The following is a 22,955-nucleotide window of genomic DNA, read 5'->3' as shown; positions in this document are numbered from 1 at the left end:
CGACAAAAATAGCCGATTCATTAAATATTTGTCCTTTCATATTCATGGGTTCCACAGACCCCCCCATGAATATGAAGGGATGAATATTGACCCATTTTATTTGTCCTTCGTATCTGGGGGGGGGGAACATTCTGCCTACCTGCCGCCAATCAGTTAATTGGCAGCTGATAGGCAGCCACACACCCCCACAGCCTACCCCCACTCCCTTCCTCTCCCTACTTTCTTTATTTGACGACTCACGAAGTGGGACGACTCGCCAACATGGTGAGTTGTCCCCATCTCTACTCCTAATAGCATGTCCCTTGTGATTCAGCCGGTTGATAAGCAATCCCCACCGGGGTTGTAAAGTAGTGTGTCAAAAGCATTGTCCTTGGTCTTCTGCATGTATTTTTTTGCTACTTGATAACTAAAAGAATGCTTCAGCACCCACCAGTATTGCTTTCACACCTGCTGTGAGCAGTAACCATGGTAAAACTCCGCAAGGTTTTGACAAAGAGATGCTACATTGAAAAGCAAGGATGTAAAGATGAACAAATAACAGGATATCCCCCCAGGGATAACTGTAGGAATATCATATTGAAAACAAGGGGGAAGTTGAACTGTTCTTCACAAATTTCTTCACGTTTCTTAGCAGTTGTTAGCAGTGTATGTGGGACAGAGAGTTTTAAAGTGATGAAAGCAAGTAGTTTTCTGAAATGCTTTAGCCTTCAAACAAGGACGTTGTTTTACACTATGATGCATCCCATATCTTGCCTGTTTTTACACTCCTGACAGTTGAAGGTCATTAACTCTTTTAAGCACATGTGATAGACCTTCTCGCTTCTCTTAAAAATAGCACATTTCCTATCTCAACAGTATTTTAAAAAGTAATTTAACAATTGCCTGTGAGGAACTGCTGAGACACATTTTTATACTTCCAGCACTAACAGAAGTTTCACTGAAGAAACCTGATCTCCTTGATCAGAAGAACCCTGGCCCACTGGCCTAATCTGGTCCAAAGGTGACCTCCTCCACAATGTGGCCTGCAAAGGTTTCTTCATAGTTTTCTACCATCCAGAGAGAAACCCAGCAGGACAGAAGCAGGTGAAAGCTAGGAGGACACTTTGGCTGAGGGAACTGTCTTCATTCTCCCCTTACTTTTCCCATATAGCAAGGTGGGGAAAGTGAGATGTCAGGGCTTCACAAACCTCCCCCAAAAACTGTTTTTGTGGCAACTGGACTTATCAGATGCTTCCATTTGCATCAGAAACTAGTTTCCCTTTTTAATTGAAAAGGTAACTTGTCACCCCTTGACATCTCCAAGAGCAGAGATTTACCTTTTAAATATCCCACAGGGATCAACTGAAGTGTTTAATGCCCAAATTCCAATTTTCTTTCTTTCCCCTCCTCTCCCTCACATATTTGATGGATTATGAGGTCTTCAGAGGCCCCCATGAGGACAAAAAAAGGACCCATCGAAATTGCCTGTCTGTTCCATACCAGTGACTGAAATTTCCTCAACCAGTGCTTCAAGATCCATTTGAGTCTCAAGACCAGAACTCACGTGGCTTTCCAGGAGTTGGCTAAATGAGCCCAGCTTCTTTCTCTGCTTATCCTTCCTGTCTTGGGAAGATGAGGCAGGACTGAATCATACTCATACAGTACTTTAAGCTAGATGAGTCCTGGAGTGAGTGAGCTAGGCTTTGCTTCTTTCTTTCCTTCCCCACACTGGGAAAACAAATGGGATATGTAGCTCAATCAGCTTGTGCTTTAACAGCCACCTCTGACCTTAATACTGAAGTAGCTGTTTTTGTGTTAAAAGTAGAGATAGGCATGAATTTAAAAATGAATCACCAGATTGCAGGAAAGCTTCCTTTGACTCTCCTCTACAATCCCTCCAAGCTTGGTGAAGATTGGATTTCAGATGTTTGAGTTACATACTCATATAGAGCCCCCCCCCCGAACCAGGAACGTTTTTCCCAGGCACTTAAAGACACCAAAATCACAGAAAAGCTTCCCATGACTCTCCTCTACAATATTGCCAAGTTTGGCGAAGACTGAGTTTTCCCAAGTCAGCTGCTCAAGGGCACTTTCCTGGGAGGACAAACTTTGTAGGTGTATAACACGGATGTCTGAAACCCAATCTTCACCAAACTTGGACGGATTGTAGAGGAGGGTCAGTAGAAGAAGAAGAGCCTTGTGGCGCAGTGGTTAAAACGCTGTACTGCAGCTAAAACTGTGCTCACGACCTGGGGTTCAAATCCCAGGAAGCCGGCTCAAGGTTGACTCAGCCTTCTATCCTTCCGAGGTCAGTAAAATGAGTACCCAGCTTGCTGGGGGGGGGGGGGGAATGTGTAGCCTGTATAATTAAATTGTAAACCACCCGGAGAGTGCTTGTAGCTCTATGGGGCGGTATATAAGTCCAAAAATAAATAAATAAAATAAATAAAGTGTCTCTGCACTTTTGGTATCTTTAGGTTCCTGGGGGGGGGGGACTTTCCTGGGAGGCCCTCCTTGTGGGTGTCTAATATTGATGTATGAAATCCAATCTTCACCAAACTTGCAGGACTTATAGTCACAGGGAGCTTCCCTGTGAATGTGGTGTCTCTGGATGATTGCAAGGGCAATATTTTAGGGTTTTAAGGTACAAAATGAATCGATAATTTATCAGTTCACCAGGAAAAAAAAAATCATACATTTGTAATTTGTCAACCTTGATGAATCATGAATCAAAATGAATCACCATTTTTCTGATTCACGTCCACCTCTAGTTACAGGTGTTTGAAACAAGCTGCTAAGCCAAACTCTAGCTCAGTAGTCCCCAACCTTGGGTCTCCAGATGTTCTTGGACTTCAACTCCCAGAAATCCTGGCCAGCAGAGGTAGTGGTGAAGGCTTCTGGGAGTGGTAGTCCAAGAACATCTGGAGACCCAAGGTTGGAGACCACTGCTCTAGCTGGTTGTTTTAGCCAGAGCTCCATTCAGGTCACCAATGAAGTAAGAGGATGTGGACACACCTGTAACATCATTCAGCACATAGATGGCAGTGCTACAGGCATCAAGCCCACCACCCTAAGCTGGTTCCCCACCTTCATACCACAGTGCAGCTGTCTGTTCCTATCTCTTTCACATAGCTGAATCCCCCATAAAATTGAAATTGAAATTGAAACAACCCTGGCCCCTACCAATAATTCAGTGGCCATGTGAAAGTTGTGAGTAGAAGGCATGACATCTGTCTTCCTGTACGAATCCATTCTACATGTAATTTCTGCTGCACGAAAATAATTCAGAGCTAGTCAGCAACCACTGCTCCCAGCCCCTCATCTCCTCATTCTGATGCCCAGCCAAAGAACAAAGACTGCCATTTTGACCTCAAGTGCCCTGCAGGCATAGTTTGAACTCTGTGCTTTCTCGCTGAAGCTTTCTGTCTGATGGAGGAACGCCTAAATGTCTCCTCTTTCTGTTCATGTTCACCTGAAGAAGACAAAGACATTGTCCTGATGCCTATGCCCTGCTGACTGCTGCTACAAGGAAGGTATCTCAACTTTCCTCCACTCAAACTCTTGCAGCAGCTGTTGTCTTTCTGTGTCATGTCTGCCTTCTACCTCTCAGTAGGCATTGCCACTGAAGAGTTAGGAGCCATCGCTGGGACTGTTGAAACAGAAGACAGCCAACTTAAAATGTTGGCAAAGAAAAGGAAAGAGTGGGCAAAATGGTTAAATATATTAACACATTTACTTCACTTTACCTTTAAAGTGCAACTACATTTTGCCCTCCTTTCTCCTTTCCCTCTCCTCCTTTTCCCCTTTTCTTTTTGTTCTTTTTTCTTTTCATTTGCTAACATGCTGAGACAGACTAATGTGGCTACTTCTCTGGAACCTAAGAAAGGTAGTAGCCGCTTTCTAGAGGTCAATGTAAAGCTAGAACTAATTTTTTTAAAAAAACAAAACAACACTGAAACGAATATAAAAGCTAAATTATAACCATAACTCCAGCAAGAGGGTATCGTGAATCATTCTTCTTTTTTGACCCATCATCCTGCTATAACATATGCACTGTTTTCAGCTAGATTCAAATATGCCGTACAAGTGGATGCATCTTTGCTTAAAAGGACTATGCATACCAAAAAGGGTAAATGGCTGGAGGTCAGTGGCAGTTCTTCCTCTCCCAATGTCTCCTTGAAATATGCCAGCTATAGGAGGATTTGCCATGCATTCCTCTGAGTTGTCTTACCCCTAAGAGTGAAAAGAGCTCTAATCTCTTTAGGGATGTAGAGAATTGTTGGATTTGTTTTGTTATCACACAGTAAATAACAATACATGTTTCTCCTCACCTTGCCACAGTGATAACTGGTCTCAGAGAGAGTGAATCTGCTCGTTTCTAAGAATGGCATTGCCAGAACATGTGGTATGTATTGTCTTGTATGAGCTAACAAATGTACATTGTACATGTAGTAACACTGAATGGGGTGTTTGTGTCTTCTTGATTAATCAGACTATAATTTTGAGTTTCTTGTTTGCACATGGTTAGGAAAAAGTAGTAGTTTTGTGCTGCTACATTTTGTTCAAAAACCAGAAAACACATTGCTTAAAAAAATGGACTCGCGCTGTGATTTTCATACTGGGGGTGAAAATGCTCCACAGACTTGTCCTTCCTTGGCCAGAGAGCTGATTTTGCAAAGAAATACATTATAGCTGAAATCTGGCTATGTAACGTACACAAGAGGAAGGGTCAGGATAGCACAAGCAGGGTGTGATTTTTAATACAGTACGTAATTAGGCACATCCTACCTCTGTCCCACAGCTTTTCTGACTCTTGTGTAATCCCTTTTATTGCATTGAAGCTGCATGGATTGTAGGATGGAAGTAATACATTTTTAATCACCAAAACAAAACCTCTGCTTGTGTCATCACCACACTTCCGCAGGCATACGTTAAGCAAAAGGAGTTCAGTCTACTGGTTGTCATCACATTTGCCAACTTGTTAACCCAAATAGTAATTGTTATTATTATTGCGATACAGATGCCAGTATCCTGTTGACCAATGTAGGGCTCTGTGCCTGAAGCACTTCACATATGCTCTGGTGAACTCTAGCTGGCATTTATATAAACCGGATATAATCCTGCTGCAAACAATGGGGCTTTATGTTTGCAGCAGGAGTTAAAGGATTCACACACATACCATTAAATGAGGTAATGCAAATGAAATTGATCATTCTGTGTGTATGGTTTACATGAAACAGGTACTGGCAATTTTTTAGAAAACAGTCTTATATTAGGGGTTTCCCCAGGATTTGTGAGATTTCTGTACATAATCTGTCCTTCAGTTCTGTGATTATTTGCAAAAGACTAGCAGTTGTTAAGGGCAAACATAAATAAAATGAAATATCAATTTAAATGGAAACATCAGTTTAAACATTCTCCTTTCTAACTTTGCAATCCTAGCACACTAAGAAGGGTCACTAAGAGAGTGGTTCCCAACTTTTTCTGAGTTGTGGCGTGATTTTATAATAGCCAAGTATCCTGAGATCCGACCACTACGTTTACAAAAAAGGGCATTTTTAATGAAATAAAGGCATCTCTTCTCATAAAGTGTAGGATTCTTTCTCTCTCAAAGTGCCTGTTTCTCACACATTCACATATACACTAACTTTTATATCCTGCTCTGAATGGTCAAGGAAGAAATTGGCTACAACATATATAAGGCTGTAACCCCCCAGAAATCACTTTGCAACCCCCAGTTTGGGAAACACTGATCTAAATCATATTTTAAAAAAGAAATCTTAGCAAATGATATATTATAATTCCTATTTGCTATGCCATGTATATGTGGAAGAATACATATCCTTAAGACTTTAAATATTACTCAAGTTACTTAAAAGACAAAACTATGCTGCAATGGTTATGTCTAGGGGGGGTGGGGTAAAATTTTAATAAAAATAAAAAATAAAATAAATAAATAATTTAGTGGGTCTGTGATTGTGTAATATATTTCATTGACTGGTTACATGTTTATGCATTGATGCTTAGGATACCAGCTTTAGAAAAATATATGCCCATATCTTTCAAGTGCTTTTGTTTTGGGAGCAAACTATTTTGGATTCCCAGTATAAACACATTATTTGCAAAACATTCTGTGAAGAGCAGGATTCCACCTGATGGTTCTCAGAAGACAAAAAAAAGAGGGGGAAGAAGAGGACTTGTCTTACCACAGAGCATTAGTAACAACATATACTGTACCTCTGCTTGATTTGCCTTCAAGTAGAAAATTTGTTTGAAATAAGGTCATTAACACAAAGGTGTACTGTGGGAGAGTTATATAGAACACAAATAGCTGCTTTATATTGCTCCTGTTTGTGAGCTCACTGTATCCTTTACATCAAAAAGGCTTTTTATGATTTGTACAGCTTATGCTTTTAAAAGGGTGCTTTGAAAGAGAAAGCTATTCATGCCATCAATTGCAAATTTTACCTTGAGGATTCAAATTGCTATTGGATGTTTTGAAATCATCATGAGCTGATTATGTGATGGGATTTTAGAGTCCAAGGTGCATTAGCTAAACTAGTAAATGGAAACAAAAACTAAGTGAGAAAAAAGGCTTTCAATTAGGTAGAACATGTACATAATCTTTATGAGATGGATTAATAAATCTCTGCTCTGTTTGTCCTACAAATAAGGCACTGCTTTGATCAGTCTAACATTGCTTTCTTGCTTTCCAGGGCAGTAGCTCGTAAGTGGATTTGTTTGTTTTCACAAACTCACAAAATTTAATAGATGCCTTGTCAAAGGTAGAAGCACTGGATGGTTTGTTTGTATCTTTGTCAGCCTGTTTTTTTTAATTTGCTTGATGTCTGTATATACTTAACTTCACAAAAGGAAATGATACTAGACAAAAATGCTTGCTGTTTTCTGCTCATAATGTGGAGGCAAGAACTCTTGCAAACATGGAGAGTCCTTGACATAGTGAGCTGAATTCTATTGCATAGCTTGTAAGTAAACCCTTCCCATCCCCTTCCTTTTCACTTCTGGGGAACCCTTTGTATGCCTCAGGATGGACGGCAGCCATCAATAGTAAAAAGAAAAATCAATGCTGAATTGCAGCTGCCAAGATCAAGAACACTGGTGCTTATTTTTCACTATTAAAGACTCTCTCCCCCTCCCATCTGAAGACTCCCAAAGGCTTCCCCAGGATAAAAGGGAGCCCCGGGGATTCTCAGAACCTCGGGGGGCTAGGAAGCTTTTAATGACATTAAATTAAATGCTGCCAGTGCCTAAACCAGGTTATGCCAATTTACACCAAGAGAGTTTTGTTAACTACCATGCCACACTGAGGAAAGACACCTGCCATTTTTCATATGTTGTGCCTTTACAGGAGTGTGCCTGTAAAGGCACAACAAAAACTGGCCTCACAAATGTGTTAATTTCTTCTGAGATTGAAAAAAATGTTTTGCAATCTCAGATCAAGGTATTTTCTCACTTAGAATGCTATGGTGAAACAGGCTACAATTGATATCCCTAATTTGAATAATTATTATTTGTTTTGCTCTATGTGCGAATAATTATTTTTGTTTATTCAATTTAATTATGATCTGGGAAAGGCTTTCTATTGATTACATTAATATAAGTGAAAGTTGAATCCACCCCAGTTCAGTTAGGAAGCTAAGACCAGCATTTCACTTGGAATACAGTGCAGCCTTCCCATGCTGGAAACCTTCTCATAACAGAAAGGTCATCATTGCTTAGCAGTCATGTGTTGTATGAGGAAATCAACAACCTCAATTTAGAAAATGGCTTACATTTAAGCAAGCTTTTGTGCAAGAGTTTTCAAGAGCTCTTTTCATGTCTGTTTTACGAACCATTTAAAGTTTACATGCTGCAGCTTACACCATGTTTCATAGAGTGCAATCCATAGTAGGTTTTGATGCTGTAGTGAAGCAGGACTTCTGCAAGCCCTTATACAAGAATCCCCAGTATGGTGCATTTTCAGGCTTCTTAAAATGCAGTCTCCTTCCATGGCTGTATTAATGTCATTTTAAATCGTGAGCTGCACTTGGTTCAGAAGGAGCAGATTTTGTGGCTGCACACTTGGATGTTTTTGTTCCGTGGCCTCATACAGGAGTCAGCAAAACAAACCCGCCCTCAAGTGTCTCCAAAGAGGCAGACTAGCTCTTTATGAAAGAAACCATGATTCTAGTGAAAGGGCAAGTGGAGTCGAAGAACCAGCTGTGAAATCCAAGGACAGATGGACTGTTTTGAGACTACAATGCACATAAAACTGGATTTTCATAAGAGAAAAGATACACAACAGAGAGGTTGAAGGGCAAGCAGTAGCTCTGTGATATCATGCCATGCGCCTTTTTAAAGAACAATTTCTTCCCTAGAAGTTACACAAGCAAAGGGCTTGCCTTTAAATTCCATTGTATTCCACCACCACCGCCAGGTTTTTAAGTCTTAAGACCTGGCTGTTTCTTACACTGACAAAACAGAAAACATGGAACAGGGTCAAGGAGTGCTGCATTTAGCACTGCTTTTTGTATCCTCACCCACACGTCTGCTTTTCTATTGAGATTAAATATCTCAGTTCTGTTCTTCATGCATCTGGACAGCCTGCTCGGCTGCGTGTTGCGACAAGGTCAAGTACAGGATAAAAATTCTCTTCTCCACTAAATACTGTATCAGGGCATCTGACTAGGTAATACCATTCCTTGCCATGTCTCCAAAGCAAAAAAAACTGTGTGGCAAACAAAAAACTTATGAATTCAGAAAACTGAGAATTAAAACGCAACAAAATAGCACAATGTGCCTTTTTCTTATATAGGGGGAAAGATCCCACCATTGTTTAGTCAGGACTGGCCATCCCAGGATCTTGAGAATACTCCAAGTCTCTTAAGAGACCTCATCTCCAGTACAAGGCCAACTGCAAAGGTTTATTTTGGGATTGTAGCATATGCAATGTGCACAAAAATATACTTTGTGTAAAACCTGGGGGTTTTTTGCACAAAACTAGCATCTTTTCCCTTTGTGAAGCTTGGCACATGTACAGCAAGAACAACAGGAGAGGCAAACAGCCTATCCAGCACTACTACTTTTACTGATAAATAATAATTACGTCTAGACATGGGCACGAACCACCAGTTCAGCAGTTTGTGTTGGTTCATCCTTTGGACAAACAGGTGTTCTCAGCTCCACCTCCTCCAGGAGGCATCCACTCAGACTCTTTAACTTCATGTCACCCAGTCAATTCTGATTTCTGGCAACCTTTTCCAGAGTTTTCTAGGTATAAAGTACCCAGAAACAGTTTACCATTCCTTTCTTCTGGGGGCACTGTGGGACTGTGCAGCTGTGGTTGTTTTCTTGGGAGGCACAGTGGGGAACTGAACTCTCAACTATAGTTCCACAGCCAGGAACCAAACTCACTGAACTTTTCAACCATTACAAGGTAATATTTTTCAATACTGCTTACTTTACAAAAACGTGCAAAGTAAGCAGTGTGGAAAACAGAACAGCCTCTATGAACGAAGGAAATTAAAAAATGGTTAAGCTTTTCAACCATTACAAGGTACAGTAATATTTTTCAATACTGCTTACTTTACAAAAATGTACAAAAATATGCATGGAAATCCATCAGTTTTCTCTGAAATACACACACACAAACACATATCCTACTGTCTTATGACCACTCACATTGACAGGACTTTGTCTCACGTACCATGTGAGGATTAATCAAGTGAATATTTACAGTTGTATGTCTTCTAATTTGTCACATTTTAAAAATTTCAGTTCCTTACTATACTATAAATGTTTGGATATTTTTATTTCTGGAAAGACTTCCATTGCTGTTTACACTTGCTTCTAGCTATCATCGTGTCACTGTCTAACCACCAGACTCTCAAAGCAAGGCACCATGCTCACTGCTCATTATCCCCTGCAATCCACTTTTACATTTGCCAGTCATTGTTATTCTAATATCACAAGGTACTGCCCCCCTCTAGCCATGTATGGAGCACCATGACAGAATTTGGCAACAATAATAATGGGTGCAGCATGATCTACTTTAGAGGCTGGCCCTCCAGTTAGTTACAGGGAAGTGGTGCCTCAGATGGTAGAGCACCAGGATTTGTGAATCTGCTGCTCCCCTTACCCTTAGAAGTCATGTCACAGCTCTGGAAAGCTGTGAACTGAGCTATACAGTTCCCAAATGTCTGGTTCTGAGAGGTCCTTCTTCAGAGACATACACTGGGGTACCTGAGCTATGGCTGATTCTGTCATTTGGCAGTAGCAAGAGTGACATCAGCAATGGAGTGGGTTGATGGGTGATGTCAATGTCAGTGGTACTGGCGTTTTTTCTCCTGCTCCTGACAAGACAGAGAAGTGGGCTATATCTGTCCTTAACAAATATTTCTCTGGTACTACAGTTTCCAGATGCCTCTGAGAGGCAGAAATAGGCAAAGTTGGGTTATGTGTGCCTGCTATGCTGTTTTACCGACTGACAGCTCCATCAGATTCCCAAAGCACTGTCAAAAAAAGTAAAGGCTATCCAAAAGAAAGAAAGAAAGAAAGAAAGAAAGAAAGAAAGAAAGAAAGAAAGAAAGAAAGAAAGAAAGAAAGAAAGAAAGAAAGAAAGAAAGAAAGAAAGAAAGAAAGAAAGAAAGAAGCTGCCAATACATATTTTATATTGGTCAAAATGCCACCCCCATGTTTTTCTCTGAAAACCAGAGATGGAGCTCCAGCCACATACAGTTTAATGCTTTCCACCTTTAGGGTGGTCTGTGGGGCCTCGGAGAAAAATATTGGCACCTGAACCACCAAACTTTCTCACCCCTCCTATAAGAGAACTGACAGGGAAGGGCAGGCAGCAAAGAGCTAGAAAGGGTATTCATATAGAACTGGAAACTGAGAGAACGGCTTCCGAGATAAATAAGCCAATTTTGCTAACTCTCTGAATAAATTTGTTTTGTTTAATAAAATCCTAAGAAAGAACACTGGGTGATTCTGGAGCAGTGAGCACCACACACTAAGTTGGAGATAGAGAGAGAAGAAGCAAGGTTACTGGTATTTTCCCCCAAGTACAACTTTCATTTCTGGCCCTAAAACTACAGTAAGTCTGAAGCCATAACAATGTCAGTAGGCCAGTACACCAGGGATAAGTAACTGGCAGCCTGGGGACCAGATCAAGTCTGTGTAACATTTTCATTGGGTCCCTGATGATACATCAGCATGTATGGCCACATTTTCACTTCTCAAAGAAAGACTGATGTTTTCAAGTTGTACGAAACTGAGAGACTCTACAACAGTATTATGTCACCTCTCTCTTCTTTGCTGATTTTGTAAATGAATGTATTTGCATGCTGTTCTATGCTATCTAACTGCATGTCTTCCACGGGTGAGGGACCATTACTCTAATGGGCTAATATGGTGCAAATGTGAACGATTGCAATTCTTGGGCATTTCAGTTTGCGACATTAAAGACGCTCATCTCTTGCAGAACACCGTGTGGAAAACAGAACAGCCTCTATGAATGCAAGAAATTTTTTGAAAATGGTCCTCCCAGTTAGAAACTATTATTAAAAAGGCAATTGCTTTGTCTGTGTCATTGGGACAAGGTAGATTTGACTGTCCTATATGAATACAGTAACATCTCACATGAAGTAAATAAATCCCACAAAGAAAGTCATTACAGAATGTTTATAGAGTAATTTCTGCGAGGGCACAACCTCTATTCACAGAGAACAGAGATGCAGCCTTCTGTATGGAAAGCATTTTGAGGAAAGCCTTGTTTGTCTTAACTTTCATGAGCAGTAATTTTTAGATTTAATTCAAACCCAAATGGGCAGCTGTGGGAGCTTCTCGGCCAAGTGTTTTGTTTAGTTATTCTTGTAGAGCATAATCATTTCACACAGTATGTTTTAAGAGCTGGCAAAATTCAAACAGAGTTAAACCCTGGGGAATTAAGCAATTTTTGTTTCCACGCTATTCTTTTAATCGTATATGTACCTTGATACCCCACAATCTGCATTCATAGTGTGCAGAGACTGCATGGGGTTTGCTAACATGCTGTTCCTACCAAGCAGCAGGGTGGAGGCCTGGGGAAGGGTTTGTTCGTCTGAAGACAATTTTGCCGCATACAAGAGACCGTGTACAAGCCTGCTGCAGAACAAGGCAGCTGCTCCAAGTGGCCACCAAAGTCTGATGCAAAATGTTGCTGGCCATCTATTCAGCTTATCCAACTTGATTTCATTCCCAGACAGGGGAAATTGTACCTGGGCATGAGGTGGGTTCATCTCAATGAGTGTAACTCAGTGACCATCCCTAGGTTTCTGTGTACAGAGTCCAACCATTGCATGCAGGTTATGGCTGACTACCTTGTCTTCTATAAAGTTGCCACAGATGGAGCTTTAGGGGTAGATGCAGCTGCTCTTTTTGTGTTGAAAAGGAATTACAGTACATTGTTCAATGGGTTTTTAAAGATATCAAAAATCTACCGTTCAAATCTTTGTATCATGAACTCACTAGATAAAATCCTGGCAAAAGCGAGTCCGTTATCCTCATACCTCCATTTATGTATGGAGATAACACTTAAGAGAGTGGTTGTAAGGATACCTGAGTTGTTGTATCTAACCACTACACCATACCAATTGTGTTTGAATAATTTCTGTACGGGTGCTTGTGTTTGTTTAGGGCTTTTAGATGAATGTTAGATGGGGAAAAACAAAACAATACGACTCAAAAGAGGCTAAATGTACAGAACAATGCACAAAAAACACAAAAGTGAAAGGGGTACCCCTTGAAAGAACACCTCCCCAAATAATAAATATTAATGTTTTTGCTTTGCAGATAACTAGATAGAAGGAAGATTTAAATCTCCCCCCCCCACCCTGCCCTCAACAGAAATACTACAGCTGATTCAGGAATCTCTGTGCTTTCTCTAGAACCAACCAGACTCATCAAGGCAACTCATGAATTCTGGACTTGACTTTTCAGAAGACATCTCTGTTTAATCAATTTATCCTGGCCATGTCCAGCAGCCTGCGGCTCCTGTTGTCCTTATGAACCTTCTCACGTTCCTAACTGCTCTTCTCCTGATTGAATAAGGGAATGAGTGGCTGCTCCAGGAGATTTTTTTTCTCTGCAGCATCAGTGAAAAAGAAGAAGTGGGGGAGCACCTAGGCCAGCAGACATTTGCTGCCCCAGCCAGCACTGTTCATCAATCAGTAATTAAATATAGGCAGGCATTCAATCTGGTTCAATTTAAAAAGCTGTAGTTTACAGCCAGTTACAGGGAAAAAAATAATGTTGTTTTGTCTCATTATTGCAGAAAGTAATTTGTTCCAGAAGTAATTCATTTTGAAATGAGCTCTTTTCTAGCTCTGCTTTTATCCTCATCCACAAGGATCCACCATCCAGAAAATACTTGGCTAAATTTCCTCCACAATTTCATCATCTACAAACATGACAGAGAATTTGGGGGATCGTTTCGATAGGAGACCTGGGTTCGAATCCCCCACTCGGCCAGAATCACTGGGGGATGCCACTTCTTAAATATCTCATATGTCTTAAAACCCTATTAGGATGGTCATCATCCTCTAGATGTGACTCCAGGTGTCTTAAGTCCTAGTCTGGCACTCAGTCCACTACACAACACTGTCTCTCTCCCTGAGACTTAACACTATCTTTAAATGTCAGCCACTCATAAATAACAATTTTGCTTCCCTATACAAGATATACTTCCAGAAAAGCAATTACATCCTTAGTGGTATATGTTTAGTTGCATGAGGGTGTAAACCTGATGTAGGGAGGCAGATCTGAGTATCCACATAGTTTTCTTTCTGAAGACCAAAAAAGGTCCTGGAACAACAACAACGTCCCAATAGATCTATTGATTTTTGCCATAGGTATGCTTTTTCTCCCAGTCATTGTTAATGCATTGAGTTTAAAATGTTACACAGGAATAAAAATGCCTCAAGACACAAGTAAGGAGGATTAAGTGCTCTTCTTCCCTTCTGATAAATATGGGTTGTTTAACAGACATTTTATTTTCCCTAAGATATATCTGAATGTGACTTGAGGTAACAAAACATCTACAACATTTGAAACAAACAAACAGACAAAAAGATTCTTTCAATTTATTTGATTTTGTTCTCTAATGGTTGCATTTAGATATTCTCCCTACAAAGAAACAAGCCTGTTTACCCCTTATGTGTTAATGAAGATGCATTCTTTGCTCATGGGCATTAAGTTTGTTAGCATTATGTCTCAAAAGCATTTTCAGTGAGTTGTGGAAGCCTCTCTACATTGCTTACAAAATCAGCACACTAGTTTGAATCCCATTACTGATTTACACTTGAATAAATACAACAAATTGACAACACATCACCACTTTTTAACGAAGTGCTGCTTCTGTTCCTGAGTGCATAACCCATCGCGCAAGTGAGTGTGTGCCCAGGAACACTACCAGCACCTCATCAACGAGTGGCAATTTGCCATGAAGACTTACGTGACTTCTCTTTTCTAAGCATAAATTAGCAACAGGGCTCTGGCCACAGAAGGGTGTTTGTTTGTTTGTTTGTTTGAATCTCCAAAATAGTATGTGTTTTGGTTCCAATAAAAAAAATGACACACAAGTCCAAGAGACACACAGGTTTGCAAGTGATGAAATTTAGCTTTCTTTGCTAGTACTACATTTTTTCTGACTTAATTTTCTGCTTGAAGAAATTTAAAAAAATCTTGGATGGTTTGAATTACAGCACAACTCATTCCACCAGAATCTCCTCCTACTTCCTTTCTCTCATGTTTAGAGGGAATGCAGATAATTTATAGATCTGCATAGCTGAATTGTCCTGATTGCAAAAGGCACTTCAAGGTGAGATGAGGACCGATATGCCACTTCATCCTGAGTATCTCATTCCATCTGCATCCCTATAGCTCAATTTTGAACAGAAACATGATAAGCCAATTAGAGGAAAAATAGAAAGTGAAGCTTTTATGCAGAATATTCCACAGAAACCACTGTAATCATTTCTATTATTCCAACAGCAGAATTGCCTGTTTTCTTTTTCTGCCCATGTTTTTTTTTTTGTATATTTTAATAGAGTATTGAAGGATAGGTGAATGCTAGGTAATATGGGTTTTATTCGATTTGTCAAATTTTGATTCTGTATATCTTCTAGACCCAAATTTTGTATTCACTCCAGACAAAACAAGCTTTCAGATTGTTCTGAAAGGATCTGAATCACTAGATACTTTTCTGGGTGTCCGACAATCCTACTCACCAATAAAATATCTTGACCAGCTTCCTGTTTGTTTCCTCTGTTCATTCAATGGTCTGTTAAGTGAGCAGGTTGACAGTTACCAAGTTTGTGCAAGCTAGTAAAGTATCTGACCTCTTAAGCAACAGGTCTTGAAAGTATGGAAAAGACAATCAGGATTCTACCCCTTTGATATTATTTTCCTAATGGCCAAACTATAGGGCCTATCAACACTTAGCACTTATCCGCATCCCTGACACTAGCCCTTTTCCTGCTTGCCCATGACACAAGGCTCAAACTAGTGTCAGCAGTGTCAGCAGGTAGGATAATTGCCTTACTTCATGGCAGTGGTTCCCAACTTTGCATCTCCAAGGGTTCTGGGACTACAACTCCCAGAAATCCTGGCCAGCACAGCTACTGGTAAAGGCCTCTGGGAGTTTTAGTCCTAGAACATCTGGGAACCCAAGGTTGGGAACCAATGCTTTATGATTTATCACACCACTGCAAATCAGTGGTATGTATTTTGTTGCATCAGCATATAATCTGCTGATGTAGATCCCATAAGCACATTGGCCCATGCTGTTCTGCATAGCTTCTGGATTGTTTCCTGAGATCACATTTGCGGTTGTATCTCCACTGGACATCCCTCCAGCCCTCCCTTCTCCATTCTGTGTGATGTCATGTAACAACATTGGGATACCAGCTGCTGCTGCTTTTTGCTTTCTTAAAAACAATACACTATTTGCGCTGGATGGGTGGAGAAGATGAAGAGAAACGCTGATGTTTCGAAAAATCACAACATCACATTTTCATTTCCCATTTGTGCAACATGAATAAATGCTTTGTAATTATACATTATAATTGATGACTGGAATGTGATGATTTCTCAGGAGATCTCTTGTCTTCGGGGACAGGGTTTGCCCCATGTTTTTCCAAGAGTTAGTATCAAAAAGAATTATTTTTCAAAAAATTTAAGGGAGCAGTGAGATGTCAATGATGAGTTTGACAACTTTCAAAAATATTCCCAATGCCTCCTTCTCAGCCTTCAAGAAGGAAAAGAAATTCTAGCAAACAGAATCTTCCTGGACAGGGCCTTTCCCATTTTTTTCAGAGAGCTAGTATCAAAAATATCTGGTTTTCCAAAGATCTTGGGAGGTCAGTAAGCCTCTGTTCTCAAAGGAGAAGGGAAGCACAAGAAAAGGTGTGATGTTCACAGCCTTAAATGATAGCAAAGGCAAAGTGGATAAACCTCATATCATACCACCACCCAGTCAGAATTAGCTCCCTGTGATTATTTAGAAAAAGTGGTTGGCAGTAGTGATCATGTGGTTGGAAAGGGAAGTGACACATTAGTCAACTACTGTACTTCAAAGAGAAAATGTTTATTTTAAATAATTAAAAGGAGAATTCTGCGAAGCAGTTGAAGTAAGGAGACAGGTAGACATGAGACTATTTGATAAAGGTGTGATAATAAAAGCGCAACATGGGCAAATGGTGGGTGAGTGAAGCAAGGGGAGGAGGGCAAACCAGGTGCAGTTAGGTGGAGAAGCAAATCAGCAAATAAAAAAAAAGCAAGGATGAAAGCTCCAGAATAACTAGGAATAAAACTACGGTGTGTACAATTTCACAGGCCTTTTAAAACCAGTTAATAGCTATTTTCATGTCCTTCTAGGGTTTCTGATTTTATTTATTTAATTTTATTTATTTATTTAATTTATATGCCACCCACACTACCCAAAGGTCTCTGATTTATAATTTTTGAATCAAAAGTAAGTATACTTCCTGAGTACTCCATTCCTAGAAAATTCTGACAAGTCAGGAATCAACTTGATGGCACATTTTTAAAAAAGCATGTTACCGTTTCTTGAGGCATGTGTAAATTTAGCTAGGTTTCAATGTTGTTGGAAATTAAAACTGGTGCTACCTCAATGGAAGTAGTCCACAAGGAAGTGTAAGCATTATTTATTATTTATTTTAAATGTTTTTATCCCACCTTTCTCCTTAAAAAGAACTGTCAGCTTACATAATTAAAAAGACAATATCTTTTTCTATAGATAATCCAGAGGTCAATGTGATCCAGTCTGGGAAATAAAAATTAAGTTGGTTCACTTTAAAATACAGACTTCAAACAACTTGAATATAGACCTCATCCCTGCCTTGAGGTAGCTGCAACAGAGCAAAAGGCTCTAATATGGGTGGCAAATATTAATAAGACAAATTCTTTCATGGGCTAGGAAAATCCATTCACATGCATTGTAAATATCTTTGAATTTTGAATGGGATAAATACTTGCCAAACACTTGCAATTCACTTCTCTCTGTTTAGGTTTACATTCTTTTCTTATTCACTACATGCCAAGTACATTGTAATCTATTGTTTATGTATTTGGAATCTATTGATGAAAAGTGAAATGTTTTAGCACAGGGGTTTCAAACTCAATTTACCTGGGGGCCGCTGGAGGCAGAGTCTAGGTGAGGCTGGGCTGCATCAGATTTTCCGCCAAGCGGAGCAAGAGCCCGAGGAAGCCGCCCAGGAATTTCCTTAGCCCAGCTGGGGCTCTGAGGAGGAGGAGGAGGAGGGGCATGCGAGCCCTCCTCGCCAGCCACGACCCCCTCCAGCTCCTTTTTCACTATCACCACCACCAGCAGCAGGACGAAGAAGCAGAGAAGGGAGGGAGTGCCAGCTCAAAAAAAAAGGCACACTCAGCAGCAGCAGCTACTCTCACCACGACAGAGGAGCAAACTTTGCAAGGCGAGCCCAGGCAGCCTCCAGAGCCGAGACGGCTGGAGCAGGATGAAGAGGAGGAGGAAGCCCCACTAGGTGCTGAGGCAGCCGCTGGCCAGGATGGTGCTGGGGGTGCCGAGAGAGAAAGAGAGCCAGAGAGCTGCTTCCCTGGAAGAGGTGACAGTGGCAGCTGCTGTTGGCGGCGCTGTTGGAGGCGCTCTTCGAGGACAGGCTAGGAGTGAGCTCCGCTCTCAGGCATCACTCGGTGGCACCTCAGGCACTCGGGGAAAAGGGCCAGCAGCATGCCTCGCTCGCTGGCTCTCCCCCAATACAGTGCCTCTTGCACCCTCCATCCGGAGCTGCAGCCTGCCAGCCGGCAGACAGGAGGGCTGGCTGGCAGGCTGCAGTTACAGATGGAGAGTGCAAGAGGTGCAATCTTGGGAGAGAGCTGGAGAGCGAGGTGAGGCTTTTTTGACTCTTGACAGCAGAGGACATGTGGGGGCTTCAAGGGGGCAGGCAAGATGCATGCTGTGGCGTTCACCTCTATGAAGCACCAACCTTTTGTCAACTCACAAAGTTTCCAGTCTTTGTTTCCCTCACTGCCACCAGTAGATTACCTCTATCCACACTATAAAAGACGTTTGTCCAAACACTTGTCTAGTAAATGCAAACAAAACTTATTTATTGAAGTGTAGCAAAATTAATACTAATCACAGATGTTCATAAACAAATCATTCACAGGTCTCTCTGTACATACTTTCTTCTTGCCACATAATTAAATACCACCTTCTCTATCTATTTATATTAAACAGTCTCTAACTCTATCTCTATCTCTTCTGAATCTGACTATCACTCTGACCGCCTCTTAACTGACTAACTCCTCCTCTCAAGGTCCGCCTTTTAACCTCTCTCGGCTTCGCCTCTCCACCACATTTGCATAGAACATGAATAATACATGACTTATACCTAACAAAAAGTGAATGCTACACATGCCTTCTGTACACCTTATTTTGGAGAGGGGGAGGGAAAGAAAGATGTGTATGATTAGAACTGAATTTTTTTATTTGGGTAGGAGAATTGTACAGCCAATGGTGAGTCTGGGAGTGGAAAATTGGCTTCAGGGTATCTGAAAGTGTCCACCCTCAACATACCTTCTAATTTTGAGCCTTGCTGGGTGGGGCTCTGCCTCTCGTACATGTGACTTCGCCCTGCGTGGACGCATGACTGCCCCCTCCCCGCTACTGGAACCAAAGGGGCTGAAAACAATCACTACTCAGAGGAAGGAGAAAGCTGTATGGAGGGAGGCAGAGTCGAGCACACTTTAGAGGGAAACTTGTCAAGCCCTGCTTTAAAGGAATAGTAATTCTGGCCTTTGCATGAACTAGTTTTAGATAAAAAAAAATGTTTGATACATACCCTATCAGTCTTCCCTTCAGTTTGAATACTGGTGCGGCTGCGTGCATCATGGTCATCTTCTAGATCAGAAACTTCTTCTAGCTCTTCTGGAGTCTGTGCAAAGAAAATAGTATTGCATTTAGAGACAAATTATGTTTCACTCTGAAAGTTATTGATGTATACAATTATAATATTTTGGGTATATTTGTCAGTTATCATTTAGTAGGTCTAGATTAAGATGTGAATTTCCAAGATTGGCTGACATCAGGAACCAATGGCTTCGACCTTCAACAGGAAGAGGGGCACATTTCCCCCATTTTACCCCACTTAAGACAAGGGATGCACACTAAAACATAAGCTTTCAAGAACACCAGAAATTTCATTTGTCACTATATATACTATACATGTTCATCTTTTGTGTAGCATTCGACTATATCTTACTGACTTTGTGTTTGTACATAAGTGTGTACATTATTTCACACTTGTGATCATTCTCACCAGGCTTGTATGTTAGATTTGTGACAATGGTATATTGTTTACTGTTTGACATTATGTAATATTTCACCACTATGGTATGACAGTATAGTTTGTGATTAAAAAAATTAATCCATGTAACATGTCGTATGAGGTCTGCCATAAGGATATCTTTTCACCACTTTCTAGTTATTAGTTATCATGATTAATTATTTATTATTCTATGTACAAAGGATGAGTTTTCAGATTGTTCTGGACTACAAATCCAATAAATCTCCACTCTGTTCTGAAGTCTGGCTAGGCCTAGCTTTGCCCAAGCATCCTGTTTTTGCCCCACTTCTAGGTGAGAACTTTCTTTCTTAACAGGAAGCTACTGGATTTAGGCCTTAGCTAAGAAAAGTGGGATGTGGTGGCACTGCGGGTTAAACCACAAAGCCTCTGGGCTGCAAGGTCAAAAGATCAACAATTCAAATCCACTCAACGGAGTGAGCTCCTGCCACTTGTCCCAGCTCCTGCCAACCTAGCAATTCAAAAGCATGTAAATATGCGAGTAGATAAATAGGTACCACCTTGGTGGGAAGGTAACATTGTTCCGTGTCTAGTCGCACTGGCCACGTGACTACGGAAATTGTTGATGGACAAACACTGGCTCTATGGCTTGGAAACAAGGATGACCACCGCCCCCTAGAGTTGGACATGACTGGACATTTGTCAAGGGGAACCTTTACCAAGGCCTCAGTGCCTCTCAGTTTAGGCCCAGGTGAGCCACATTTAGGTACAGTGGACCCTCGACTTATGAAGGTCCCTACTTACGGAAATTTCGAGGTAGGAAAAGCTCAGGCTACAAAATTTTAGTTTGACTTGCGGCCAGAGCTTTGATCTATGAAAGGTGGTGGAAAGGGCGGGAAATTCAAAGCAGCCCCCCACTGCCCTCTTGTCTCCTGTCCCCGGTGCCCTCTCCCTCCTCTGGACAGGAGGCAGAGGGCACCGGGGACAGGAGACAAGAGGGCAGTGGGGGCAGCTTTCTAAGCTCCGAAAGCCGGCAGCAGGCACAGAGCGGCTTTCGGCTTTCCGTCTTCCAAAGCTGCAAACCAAAAGCCGCTCCGCGCCCACAGTCAGCTTTCGGGGCTTAGAAAGGTGCACCCACTGGCCTCTTGTCTCCTGTCCCAAGTGCCCTCTGCCTCCTGTCCCCATGGGGATGGGAGGCAGACAACAGTGGGGAGAGAAGGCAGAGGGCAGTGGGTGCAGCTTTGGAAGCCCAGGATTTTTTTCTTTGGCTGGAACGGGTTAAATGGTTTTCAATGCATTCCTATGGGAAATGGACCCTCAGCCTACAGATTTTCGACCTGTGGCCACAGTTCCAATATGGATTAATTCCATAAGTCAAGGGTCCACTGTATCTGCAATGTGTCTATCTGTCATATGGAATGTGCAGAATGGAGAATTATGGGATGCAATGAATCACTTTCATTTTTTTCTTTAAAAAATCTTTGCCTTCTTGTGCATTACTGACTGAGAAATTGCACATAGCCAAAGACAAAAACAAAGACATTTTTAAAAAATAATGTCACTTCCCCTGATCTTCTGCAGACTATTGAAGAAGTGTTTAATTGACAGCAGAGCAAACCATAAAGAATCATTTGCTGTTTGGACGCAAGGAACACACCACATGGCACATTACTCCTCCCCCCAGCCTCAACATACTTTTTGTTGCCCAATCCACCCCACGCCAAAACAGCCAGTCTGGGCAGGCCCTTTGACTGTGGGATTAAAAGACACCTGCATTTCCCAGACAAATCTTCTCACATTATCCAAATAGAGCTCTAAAGCTAAAGAGCATTTGCTGTATTCATATTTTGCATGTGCTGAGTTATACATAACAAAAATGATTCCGTTTCAATAGAAACAGATTGCTTAAATTTGTTCAAATACTTCTTGAGATGCATATAGCTTTACATATGATTGCCCATAAAGATTGAATGCACTGTATTTCAAGCTAACTAGGAATTTGGTTTGACTGCAATCATTGTGTGTTTATCCAATTCTTACATTGACTTATGGGTACTGAAAGACAAGATAGCGTAGCTTGTACTTCCATAAGAAAAGTAGAACTAATGTCTGGAATAACCAAGCCTGTCTCAAACTTGTTTATACATTCATTTCTCATCCCTTATATGTTTTTTTACCTAGGTATGCATTTTTACACATTTTTCCATTGACTAAAGCATGCTTCTATGTTTGTTTTGCAGTTGCATTCATTTGTATCTATTTGCATTTTTTTAAAAATGTATGCCTGGTTTTCTGCACATTTTCTTTATTTAAAATGCATCATGATCCTCACTAATGTGCAAATATATGAGACAAGGCTGCATTTTAGACATTTGTGATTGCTTAAAAATATACAGTATACATGAGTGACTGACATGCAAATATAAGCTGCTACCATTAATTAAAGTAATTATTTATTACCTTATTTTTTAAAAATATACCGTTTCCCCAAAAATAAGACCTAACCTGAAAATAAGCCTTAGTATGATTTTTCAGGATGCTCGTACTATAAACCCGACCCCAAAAATAAGCCCCAGTTGAATGAAACCCCACCCTCTGCCATTGTGCAGCAACCAGAAGAAGATGACATGACTGTATTTGAATAAATGTAGATTGTTGTACATGAAAAAAATAAAACATGCCCTGAAAATAAGCCCTAATGTGTTTTTTGGAGCAAAAATTAATATAAGACCCTGTCTTATTTTTGGGGAAACACAGTATTCTAAGACAGACACTGTTCGATATATCTCAAATTGCACCTAATCCTTTGTACAATATCCTCTAAAATGATGGCTACAACAAGCTCTAAGAACAAATAATCCGTGGTTGAAATCCAGTGTTAAGAGAGGGACAACACATATATTTAGCCCGCAATTTGGTCTGCTATGGGAAGTGGTTCGTTCACTCCTAAAGCCAATGATCAGGCAATATATTTGCTGGCGTGAACCAGCCCGCCCTCAGAGCAGTCCTATCTGCGCCTTTCTGGCCCCTGTCCAAGACTTCTACTTTTTTGGTACAGGTAGGATCGCTATGTTTTCATTTGTTTACAGTGTGTGCAATTACTGGAAACAAATCAAAAGCAAGCCTTCCGTT

At 40.9% G+C, this 22,955-nt stretch overlaps 1 protein-coding gene across 5 annotated transcripts in view; it reads right to left on the bottom strand.

Annotated features, from left to right (window-relative positions):
- CTNNA3 (catenin alpha 3) overlaps positions 1-22,955 on the bottom strand; it is a 1,002,073-nt gene that overhangs the window by 72,157 nt on the left and 906,961 nt on the right. For all 5 annotated transcript variants that reach the window (XM_072995177.2, XM_072995180.2, XM_072995179.2 and 2 more), the window contains one exon: positions 19,362-19,454. In XM_072995177.2, coding sequence (XP_072851278.2) covers positions 19,362-19,454 — 93 coding nt within the window. The remainder of the gene's footprint in view (positions 1-19,361; positions 19,455-22,955) is intronic.

This window comes from Pogona vitticeps, chromosome 3 (genome assembly GCF_051106095.1).
Source record: "Pogona vitticeps strain Pit_001003342236 chromosome 3, PviZW2.1, whole genome shotgun sequence".
Classification (NCBI taxonomy): Eukaryota; Metazoa; Chordata; class Lepidosauria; order Squamata; family Agamidae; genus Pogona; species Pogona vitticeps.
Note: the sequence above shows the minus strand (reverse complement) of the source record. Positions and strands in the feature narration are given on the sequence as shown.